General features: G+C 55.1%; 1 protein-coding gene across 3 annotated transcripts in view; it reads left to right on the top strand.

The window, feature by feature from the left end:
• Window positions 1-1,064: 1,064 nt before the first annotated feature.
• Mdga1 (MAM domain containing glycosylphosphatidylinositol anchor 1) overlaps window positions 1,065-11,572 on the top strand; it is a 57,270-nt gene continuing 46,762 nt past the window's right edge. For 2 of the 3 annotated variants that reach the window (XM_028767946.1, XM_028767944.1), the window contains exon 1: window positions 1,420-1,486. In XM_028767946.1, the coding sequence (XP_028623779.1) occupies window positions 1,420-1,486 (67 nt within the window). Of the gene's footprint in view, window positions 1,487-11,572 lie in introns of all 3 variants that reach the window. The other variant, XM_028767945.1, reaches the window with a different exon arrangement.

Raw genomic sequence — 11,572 nt, 5'->3', positions numbered from 1 at the left:
GAGAGAGAGAGAGAGAGAGAGAGAGAGAGAGAGAGAGAGAGAGAGAGAGAGAGAGAGAGAGCTTCCCCCAGCCCTGTTTTGTTTTCTCTAATTGGTCCTGGGGGAAGCAAGAAAATTGGACAGAGGCTGGGCCGGGCGAGCTGGGCTGCCTTTAATTGGCTCCTCTTTTTTTTTTTTAACTGGAGGGGAATCAAACAGGAGAGCGAGCGACAAAGGGTGGGAGAGCGAGAGACCGATCGCGGAGATGGGAGGAGGGAGAGAGGGAGGAGGGAGAGCGGGAGGCGGGGTGGTGGTGGTGGGGAGGTGGAGGAAGCGCGGAATGAAAAGCTCGGAGGGACCAGAAAGCAGCACAGCGAAGCCCAAGTTGCCGAGCGAGCGGAGCGCTCCCGCGGCCCCGGAGCCGGAGTGGCCGCCGTGCCCGGGAGCCCGGCCCGGCCCCGCCCGCTGGGGCCCCCTCGGGCCCAGGCCTCCGGGAGGGGGGCGGGGACGCCCAACTTGGGGCGCGGCGCAGCCCCGCTCTCCCGAGATCGCGGAGCCCGGGAATGCCACGGCGGCGGCCAGACGGCGGGAGAGGAGCGGGGAGAGAGGAGGCGGCCGGCGGCTCCTGAGCCCGGGCCTCCGCAAGAGCGCGAATTATTTTCAAAGGACTCAAACTTTCCTCTTTCCCTTGCTGGCTGCGGTCCCTCTTGCTTTGGAATCGTTCTCCGGATTCCCGCGGGGGCGCCGGGACGCGATCGCCTCCCCCGGATTCCTCGGCGGCGGCTCGGCTAACTTCGTGGACTCGGGGACCCGGAGCGCTCGCCCCGCGGCCGAACCCAGTCCTCGCTGCTCCGGCGCTCCAGAGGACCGGGACCCGGGCGCCCTCGCCTCCGGAAAGGGCGCCCAGCTCGGCTCTCTTGGGTCGGGCTGCGGAGCCCTCCATGCCTACTGCAGGACTGGAGCCAGCGGATTAACCAAAGCTGAGCCCCGGCCTCCCGGCCTTGGCTCCGCGGAGGGGCGTCCCCTGGGCGGGGAAACGACAAGTTTGTCAGGCATCGGTGGCCTGTTGGATCGGAGATCGGCCGCCGCAGCAGAGAGGTCCCCCCGCGCTCAGCACCCTCGGCGGACAGCCCTGGGGACCCAGGACTGCTCGGTGGCCGAGCTTTCTGGGCCAGGGAGCTGGCTGCTGCGCCCGGTGCGCAGAGGCATCAAGGTCTGGGCCAGCGCCCCCTGCGTCTCCACCCGGGCAGCCGCACAGTGGGAAGAGGACGGAGCCGAGTCGCGCGGCTTGCTCAGACTCCTAGTCTCGGTCGCCGCCCTCTCCGTCGCGTCTCAGGGAAAAGGAGGGAACGCAGAGGGCATCGCGGTGCCCCGGCGGATGCGCCCCCCGCCGCCTCTCAGGCTGCGCCGCCTCGCGGGGATGAAGGACTAGCCGTGAAGATGGAGGTGACCTGCCTTCTACTTCTGGCGCTGATCCCCTTCCACTGTCGGGGACAAGGAGTCTACGGTAAGAGCCAGCGTCCCGCTCCACCCTGGCGGAGCCGCGCGGAAACTTTGCAAGATCTTGCTCAAAGTGCGCGCTGCCGGGGCTCGGTGGAGCCCTGGGCTTGCACTCTAGAAAGGATGGCCGCGTCTCCGCCCTCGCCTGGGCGCCGGGAGACCGAGCAGGCTGCTCCCGAGCCTGAGAACCGGTCCTAGGGTATTGGCGTGTGGCTGGGGATGCCGGGGTGAGGTCTCGGCTTTCCGAAATCTTTCCAGGGGCTGGAGAGATCCGGAAGTCTTGGGAGAATAATACAGTGGGCTCAGGAGACCCGGGAAGAGCCCAAGCTTTGGGCTGGAGTAGCTGGTTCCTACTGAATCCTTTTCCTCCCTCGGCTCAGCTTCCCGAGTGGAAGCGGGCGATGTGCGATCCGGAGTTGTGTGCGGCTGGCGGGCGAGAAGCTCTCCAGCACGGCGGCCCTGAGGCTGGCTCGCCTTCCCGGCAGTGGCCGCTGCTCGATCGCCTCTTCTGGCTTCTAAGCAGTCTGAGCCAATGCTGGGCATCCCCTAGTGCAGGCGCTTACTGTTTTCAGCATCCTTTTTCAGACCTCTCCTGAGCCAGCTCTTCCTGTCCCTGCTTCCCAACCACCGAACCCCAACCCCGGCTTCAGTCTGCCTGCTTGCACACACAGACACATTCAGCCACAGTCCTTAGGAAACGCAAACGCGGCTCGCACCCATCCGGCTACGTGTCTAAACTCTGCCTCCCGTCACGCAGCTCTGTTCTTGGTTGCCCAAGACATGCTCGGTTGCGCCATAGAGTATTCTGGTCACCTTTTCTCCACTCCATGCCGCGGGTTTCCCCACTGAAGACTCCTTGGTTCAATACTACCCAGGGTCATCCTCCCGACGTGCACAGCACGTAAAGTCAGTCAGTCCCCAGAGCCCATGGCCCTGACTTTCCTTGCCTTCTGCTCACCGCAGGGCGGGCTTTGTAGTTACTTTCTAATGATGTGCGGCTGGGGAGGGCAAGATTCTCCCGCTTTCTCTGGGGCTAAGAATCTAATTATTCTCTTTGAGAGTAGAGGGAGTTGGACCTGGACTGTGTTGGTGACAGAAGCCATATCCCCTGGCTACTAGTTTCAGGTCCTGGGTCTCTGTGTCGGGCAGGAGAAAGGAACGCCCTGGAGAGGGAATATCTGGAAAGTGTACACCCTTGGGCTCTAACAGCTAGCTGGCTTGGGCTTAATTCCCTGGTGAGGCCAGCCCAGGCATCCAGCCAAACTCTGCTTCTTAATTAGTTTGTGTGTCTCTTACTGCCTGGCCCCTGGCATAGGCCAGAAAAGGCAGGCAGGAGGGTTGCTGCAAGAGACTGGGCTTTATGTATGGGGTGGGGGTGGGGGACTATGAAACTGGACAGAGAAAGACACCAGAGGCCTCAGAGTTCCTGTCCTCCAGTACCACTAAAGATGCCGGCAGCTCAGCCACTGCCACCTTCAAGGGAGTACCCCAAGCGGCTATTGTAACTTGCTCACACACCCTCCTGAGATGCCAGCATCTTCCTCCTGTGTCCTTGGGCTGGTCTGATGACACCATATGCTCTCTGGCTTGGGTTCTTCCATCTTCATCTGGGCGGCCCAATGCACATTTAAGGAGGCCTCTCTGGGTCTACTTAGGAACCTCAACAAAGAGGACAGAGGTTGGGGAACAAGAACCATGGTCTCTGTAGACCCTCATTTTCAAGTTTCTCTGTCCCACCTCTCATATGCCAGGATCCCGGCTGCTCTTGTTACAAATCAAGGAAGGGTAGATACACTGGGTCTGCCCCTCTTTCTTCAGAGACATTCTTTGCGCCTGCTCTTAGAGAGCTTGGCTCCAGGGAAGGCTGGGTTGCAGAGAGGATTTCCAAGTGGGACATCTTTTTTGGAGGTGATCGAGAATCAGGAGAAACAGGAGCTGGAGGGACAGTGTCCCTTGTGGGGTTACAAGCGCTTAGTGACATCTCAGCAGGGTTGGAACTAAGGAGTAGGGTGAAGATGCAGGATGTGTTCTACCCCACCCTTTTTTCTGTGAACCCCAAAGCAGATGAAGCAAATGAGAGGGAGTGTGGAAGTATTACAGGGATGGAGATGTCCCACCCTGGCCATCCACCGCAGCATCCAGCCCCAGTCTGGTACCCAGCACCGTGTAGGAACGCCAATGAGACTGTTTGAGTAGGTGATGGGCTATAGTTGGGGCAGGCAGACGATGCTTCGTGAGGTTTTCAGGTGTCTCCAGAGCTTGGCATTACTAAGGCTTTCGTTGGAGGTTGCTATTCAGAGAGCATGAGGTCCTAGGCAAGAGTCTGAAGTGCTGGGGTTCACTAGCTCGGAGGAGGGAGTGGTAGTATGTCAGTGTATGCTGGAGATAGACTTTAGCTGCTACCCCAGCTCTGGGTTCTGTCCCAGGCCTGTGGTGCTGATGAAGGAGGGTAATCTCATAAGGAGGCTGGGACCAGGGCAGGAAAGAGGAATGGGAATAGAAGCCTCTGACATGGATGAGGGTCAGCCCAACCTAGTGGGAGACAGCGGCTCAGAGCTCTAGACTCTGCATCCTGCCGGGTCCACACTACCTCTCTAAAGCTGGTCATCATCAGCAGGATTGGGGGAGGCCCTCACAGGCTGGCCAGGTGGCTGTGCTTTTCTTTGGGGCCACAGATGCTATAGTGGCCGGGTGTGAGACCAGATGGTCCATTTGGAGCAGGGCCTTCTCCTTCCCCGAGTCTCAATCTCTAGCCTAGTTTGTTGTTTTCAGGGTGGATCCTATAATCTGCCTTCTGTCGGGCCAGTGTGTGTGTGTGTGTGTGTGTGTGTGTGTAGGGCTGAGGCGGGCCCCAGAGAGGTCTAGTTTTGTGACAAAGACAGTAGGCTGATGAAGGAGGGGTAACACGCTCTATGAAGGCACAGTCAGAGATTTCCTATCTTCTCAAAGCAGTCAGACTTCCAGGCAGGGGCCAATGAGCAGGATTCAGCTCGGTACAAAAAAAAAAAAAAACCCACAACAAACCCCTGGATTATTTAATATGCAGGAGTGGGAAGTGACATTATCCTTAAGACAGGTTGTTTGCAACTTACTGGGGGAAGTCAAAATATTTCACCCAAGGTGTCATCAGAAACTACTATCCTATGCTAATTTTTGTGGGAACATGAAGACAGATGTTGAATAATTTGACAAGAGCAACATCGCTTACAGAATTATCACCAAGGCAGGTTCTCCCCACCTCTGGGGGATGGGGGCGGCGGGAGGGGAGAGGAATTTCGGGAACTGAAATTTCCCAGTGCGGGGGTTTCTAGTATTGAGGTGGGTGGGGACACTTGGGACTTTTTCTCTCTGAGTTCCACACCCCTGCCTTGAAAGAGGCAGCCTGGAGAAGCAGGTTCTGGAAGCAGGCTGCCCCTTGAGTCAGCAGCAGGTTTAGGTTTTCCTAACTCCCTAGGAAGGTTCCTGCCTACTTTGTCCCCTTTCTGGTTTCATCCTTTGTTGGAGACACTGCCGGAGGCAAAGATTGTTTTGTGTCCACAAATCCAGACTATTTTGCCTGTGCTGCTTTTGGCAGCACCCCCAAGCCTGCCTGGGGGCTCCTCACAGGGTCATTCTATTCAGCTCCTTCTGGTTGGCTGTGTCCCCCACCCCCCCAACACACACACTTCAGGCAGATGCCCCTTCCTATTCTGCAGGCTGGGCATCCGAGTATCATACATGGGTGAGGTTCAGGGGTCTGGAAGCTAGATTGGAAGGGATTGTGTGAGTTAGGAAAGTACCCTTAAGGGGCAGGCTGGGACTATCTGAGGAGCCTACATGTAATTGGCTAGGTCTAGCTCTGAGATGCTGTGGCCGGGTGGCAAAGCCTCATTTAGAGCCCTGTATTAGCTCTGCTTTGCTGGAACATGAAGGGATGGGCGGGGGGCTCCATAGGGAGGTGGAGGGAGCTAATCACAGCCGCCAAGGCCTGGCAAATGAATGATGCAGGAGATCGATACCTGGGGTGGGAGTGGATATCAGGCCGTGGTAGCAGGGCTGGCTTCTCCAGGTTGCCCAGGAGGCATGAAAGGTCCTGGATGTATTAAGGCCCAGGTAGAATGTATAGGCTCCTTTTCTCTCAACCTGTTCCCCACAGAAATCCCGATGACTCTTTCTGTGACTGGGTTCAGGAAGATTGGACCGGAAGGTACCCCACCCACAAAAGCTGGGGAGACTTGGAAGGGAATTTCCGGTCTCTCAGTCTAGAAAAGGCCCTACTTCACCTTCTCCCTGCCTAGATACCTCAGTTTGAGCAAGTCCCTGATGCCTGTAAGTCAAAGAGGTGGGGTGTATTCCCTTAGGGCCCCTCGTTATAAAGCTGTTCTTCCAGATATCGCCAGCAGGGGGCAGACTTGGCCACCATATCGCTGCTTCCCTTTCTTTGCTGGCCTTACACTGTCACAGAATGGGACTCTTCCTGTCCCGATTCCCCAGCCTGGGGTGGAAAGGGGCTTTTTCCAACTCCCACATACCTGACTCAGAATCTAAGGGCAACCACCCTTAGATAAAGCTACACTTCCTGCATTTACAAGATTATTCAATTCTCCTCTGGGCCATTGAGAACTTCGTGAGGGCTCTGTTGAGCTTCTAGGTCTCTGGTTATCACAGGTGCTGTATGAGCAGGGGTCTGATACCTCTCCAAAATTGCCTCTTTTCAAACCTAGGTATGGTCCCTGGCCGGCATCTCCTTGTCTGCTGTCAGAAGACTACGGGCCCACGTGCCATTTAATAGCTGATGCAGGAGGCAGGCGAGAGGCTGTGCTTAGCTCAAAGGAATGGATTTTATTTATTTTTAAACAATGGAGTCTTCCTTTTTTCCTAAGACTGGATAACATATGTGCTCTGCAGAACAATCAAGGAATACACCAAAGTCTAAGAAAATAAAACTCAGTCCCCACACACCGGGTATGGCTCTTCCTAGCATCTTTTAGTATATAGGGGAGTGACCCGTTTCAGGGAGGATCCTTGGTGAAGGTGATGACCATTCACAGGCATGGTGGTACCCCTGTGCCCTGCCAAGTCTTGACCTGACTGTGGCCTTCATTTTCCATGATATACTAAGAAAGCAGCCCAGGGGGTGACTGTCTTTGTCATTGAACTAAGGCTTCAAGGTCATAGGTAACCTACTTAGGGTGGCACAGTTGGTAAGACAGGATCCCCAGAGTTGGTCTCACGGGCCTTCTGGGTAGGGAGAAGGAAAGTGAAGAATGATTTTCTTTGGTATCTACTGAGTCTCTGCTTCTCTTAAAGCAGGTTCTGGGCACCATGGGGCTGCTTAACATGCGTCATGGAAGGAGGGAATAGTTCCACAAAGATCCGATAAACCCTTCTTGGTAAAGACAACAGGAGACACTTGGGGAGGATGCAAAAGTCACCTCCCAGGGCTTGTGGATGATGGAGATTGGACCAGCCTTGGTCATCAGCCGCCAGACCTGGGAAAGCTATCCCTGGCAAAGGGCATGCAGAGGTGAAGACCCTGGACATAGAGAGGAGGTTGCCTTGTTAGTCAAGCAGCATTGATTGAAAGGAAACCAGGGCTGGGAGAAGGAGGAGGAGGAGGAGGAGGAGGAGGAGGAGGAGGAGGAGGAGGAGAAGGATGGAGATCATGAATCTGCGTTACTGTCTCCAGCTCACACCAAGCCTCCTGGAGAGATAGACACCTCAGCCCATATCACCCCTGAAAAAGCCAGGAGGTTCAGAGAGATGAGGTTGCAGCCCCCCACATAGGCCCCAGAGTTATGAACTGCAAAGCCTGCAATGGTGGATGGCTTGGGAAGACGGGCAGGAGGGTCTTGGTAGGAAAGGAAACAGTGATGTTTACCGTGTTTGAGGGGACCGTGTGGAGAGACTTTCTGGGGTCCTTGCAGGGTGCAGCGTTTTCTTGAGGCTTTGGTCTGGCTCAGTGGCTGGGAGAGAAAAAACTAAAAGAACTGAATTTAAGCTTTTGGGAAGTGGGGTCATGACCAGTTCTTGTTTCTCCCAGAGTTTACATGCCTACGGAGGGAGAGACTGACCACAACATGAGAACATGCATATAATGCATCTTACTGAGAGGAATATGGTACAGACCAGGGGACTGAGGAGAGATAGTGTCAAGTTCATACATGGTGGCTGAGGATGGGGGCCTTCCCTGGGAGCTGTCCCCAAAGCAGACACCTGAAGATATACCTAGGGAAGAAACCACACGAATATCCACAGAAGCGGTCCAGGTTGGGGAAACAACCAGTGCAAAGGCCCTGGGGTACGGACACAACCTGGCTTGTTAGGACAAAATTTAGCAGCTCTTTGTAGGGAAGAGAAAGAGCAGGAGGAGGAAGGAGGGGAACAGACAGGATCTGAGAATTGGTCAGGTCAGATGTCTGGAGCATGGAAGGCTCTGTAAGGGCTTCTGAGTTTAAGTGGGACGGAGCACGGTGGAAGGGTTTGGAGCCTGAGGAGGGCAAGGGGGAAGTTTTCTAGTCCTTTGAAGGAGGGAAAGGGGTTGAGTTGGAGATCCTACAGAACATGGTCACGAGACCCAGAGCAAGGCAGGGAAAGAGATCCCATGGGGAAAGTCGCCGACAATGGCCTGAGGTTTGCAGTTGGGGAGCAGGCTCGCAGTGGGAAAAGGCAGAATAAAAAGCTGTTGATTAGACAGATTTGGGACAGGAGAGTGAAAAGGGTAAGGTCCCGAGCTTCTGAATTGCTGCTTGATCCTGCCCCAGCGTGAAACCCTGAGAAGAGAAGCGGCCCTGGGCCAGCCTTCTTTCAGCCAGCAGACAGGCAAACAAAGGCCTAGGCAAATAGCTTTAATGGTCCGGGTTTTGTTTTGAGTAGGGCTGGCTGGGTAGTCAAGAATGACCTTGAACTTCTGTCTTTCCTGCAGTCGTCTTCAAAGCACTGGGAGTGTTGAGGACCGAACTCAGGGCTTTGTGCATGCTAGGCAAGGCCCCTGTGGACTGAGCCACGTTCCTAGCCGCTGAGTGGTTTTGAAGGTGGGCTTTGTGTGTAGGTTGACCGGCAGAGAGGCTGCTGGTGTGAGGAGAACACGGCTCAGAAGAGGTTACCATGGGCCTTGGTTTCTCTCCACAAAGCAAAACGGACATCAGCAGAGAAGGGGTGTGTCTGTGGGGACAGTGGCTGAGGCCAGGGTCCTGAAATGTACCCATGTCTAGGGAGAAGAGAGAGATGAGACAAAGTCGATCTCATTAGGGAGGCCTGTCAATGGTGGCTTGAGAAGGGTTGGGGACGTAGAAGGCAGGGGCAGAGTTGAGGGGTACTGTGTGAGGTAGAAGAGAAGGTGTTTCGGGGTCCACTGAAGTTGGGGGGTTCCTCAGGTTTTCTCCAGGAGGCCTTTGGTAAAAGCGCAGATCTAGGCTGTTCCTAGCAGAGACACTGGCTGGTACCTGGATTGCTCTTTGCATTACAGGGGCAGTAGGCAGGTGAGTAGAGCCCACCGGGTACTTGGCTGCTTCTTCAAGGAGAGCCTCAGTTTCTCTGTCTGGAAGGTGGGTTTGTCACCTACGGCTCCTAGGGTTCACAGGGAAGCCTCTACAGGATGCCAGCTCTGAGGTGAGCCATGGGGACTCTCTCAGGAGCAGAGTCGGTGGCAGCAGACAGAGGGTCGTCCCCGAGTGGGTGCTGAACAGAAGCAGAGTGTTGAAAAGTAGGAAGCAGCAGCCGCATGTGTGACAAGTTTGGAGGACCACGGAGGCCTGAAGGGACTCTAACCTGAGTCCTGTTCGCCTGCCCCTGGTAGAAGGTGGTGGCTTCAGCGTGTGTAGTGGCTTGAGGGCTTGGGAGAAGCCACCCCACACTCTCTTTGGTTCCCTTCCAGCCCCAGAGTCAGCCAGGATGCTAGGATTATCTGGCGGGTTGGAAACTGTGGGGGGCTTATCCACAGTGCAGGCTAGACTCTTCACCTATCCAGAGTGCAGGCTGGACCCTCCGCCGCCGCAGGAGCTCTGCAGACGGAAGCTTCAGCTGGAAGCCCTGAAATTGGTGCTTTGACGTAGAGGCTATCTAGATCCACTCAGTGGGTGCAGATACGTCAGAACAAGCCAGGCCTAGCTGTATCTTCTCCCTAGGATGTCTTCAGGATTTGTCTAGGGTTCCAGGCCACTGCCCAAGCTGAGGGTCAGTCAAGCTCCACTCGACCCTGGGGGCTTTAATGCAGTCCCTTTATTCCCAAAGCCACCAGCTGCAGCCATTGGCTTGGATGGTTCTCACAGAAGACTCATGCCAGGAGATCGGGATACCACTTGATTCCTGCCTTTAACCACAGAGCCTCCTCACCCCGAGGCAGCTAAGGGCAGAAAGATACACTGCAGGGGGTGGATGTCTCTGAGGAGCTCCCCACAGCCCTCGTTTTCCAAGTGGAAAGGTTGAGGGTCAGGCTGAGTGATGTAGCGAGGTCTTAAAGTTGGCAGGTAGGTGGCAGAGTCGGGATTTGAACTCAAAGCTGCCCAATGACAGACTTCACACCTGCCTGTACTACCTCAACTGTGAGGCTCCAGTGGCACTGCCCTGTCGGTTTGCTCCCTAGCCTTTCTTGGGAGGATGGGTTGATTCCTAAAGCGGCATGAGGAGCGCGCGCGCCACCCCCAGCCCCCACCCCCCCCCCCGGTCTTCCAGGGACCATGTTTACCTATGAAACACCGAGGCTTCAGTCTCTGGCTCCTCGGGTCCAGGGATTCTCCAGGCTCCTCCCACCTTGGGGGATCTGCTTAAGTCCCCGGATTTGGCTGTATATCAGATAACCCGGGTCAGTCCAACAAATATCAGTCCCCCAAACACGCGTGTTTTGTCATGCATACTTAAATCAGCATGTCTGACATTTTGGCCAGTCCTTTTTTTTTCCCCCTCGGAGACAGGGTTTCTCTGTGTAGCTCTGACTGTCCCGAAACTCTCTCTTTAGACCAGACTATCCCTTGAACTCAGAAGTGGGTCTGCCTCTGCCTCCTGAGTGCTGGAACTAAAGGCGTGCGCCACCACCGCCCGGCTCAGCCTCCTTCCTTTCAAGAAGCTTTCTCAGAAGCCCCCGGGTTCTGCTTACATTGGGCAGCCTCGGATTCCTCGGCCATTTTAACTGTAAAGGAGGCTGAAGTGGGCACATGCTGACCTACAGGAGTTCCACAGAAAGACGTGCATGGGGGTCAACGAGCTGGCTCAGCCAGTAAAGGCACTTGCCACGAAGCCCGAGGACCTGAGTTCAATCCCCAGGTCCCACATGATGGAAGGAGAGAATTGACTTCTGAAAATTACTCTTTGACCTCCACAAGCTCACCTTGGAATGGACACGCGCACACACACACACACACACACACACACACCTCACAACAAATTATAATAATAATAAAAATGAAAAAGAGATAAAGATGGAAGTAGATGGCTGACAAGCTAGACACCACCCTCCAGTCAGCTGTTGATCTATTTTGGAGTTTGTATATGTAAGAGACCAGCGGTCCATGTCAGGGGTCCTTCTCAATTGCTTGCCACCTTGACCTGCGGCTCACTGATTGGCTGAACTGGTTGACCAGCGAGCCCCGAGGACCTGCCTGGCTGTGCATTCCCAGAACTGTGAATACATGTCTGGCTTTATCTATTTATTTTTTTAAGATTTATTTTTAGTTATGTGTCTCTGTGTGTATACACATAAGTACGGGTGCCTTTGGAAGTCAGATTAGGCATGAAGCCCCGTGGAGCTAGAGTTATAGGTGACAGTGACCTGATGTGGGTGACGGGCCCTCTGAACGTGGGTCTTCTTGCTAGGCCAGCAAATGCTCTTAACCACTGAACATCTTTCCAACCCAAACCTGGCTTTTTCAAGTAGTGCTGGGGGTGGGGGATGGGAATGGGGTCCCAACAGGGTATGTCAGACCTAGCCATCCCCCTGTGGCCTCAGGTGACCCAGATGTGGATCTCTGAGAGTGTAGGACACTTGAGACCAGAGACGGCAAGGTCATCAAGCTGTGTGCCAACCAAGCACCTGCCCACCACTGAACCATCTTCCTTTCCCACTGCCATGTCTTCACTGAGGTCTGAGTGGTGTGAATGGGCACACTTCACCGGCCCG

The sequence above is a fragment of the Grammomys surdaster genome, unplaced genomic scaffold (genome assembly GCF_004785775.1).
Source record: "Grammomys surdaster isolate TR1022 unplaced genomic scaffold, NIH_TR_1.0 183, whole genome shotgun sequence".
Taxonomy (NCBI): Eukaryota; Metazoa; Chordata; class Mammalia; order Rodentia; family Muridae; genus Grammomys; species Grammomys surdaster.
Note: the sequence above shows the minus strand (reverse complement) of the source record. Positions and strands in the feature narration are given on the sequence as shown.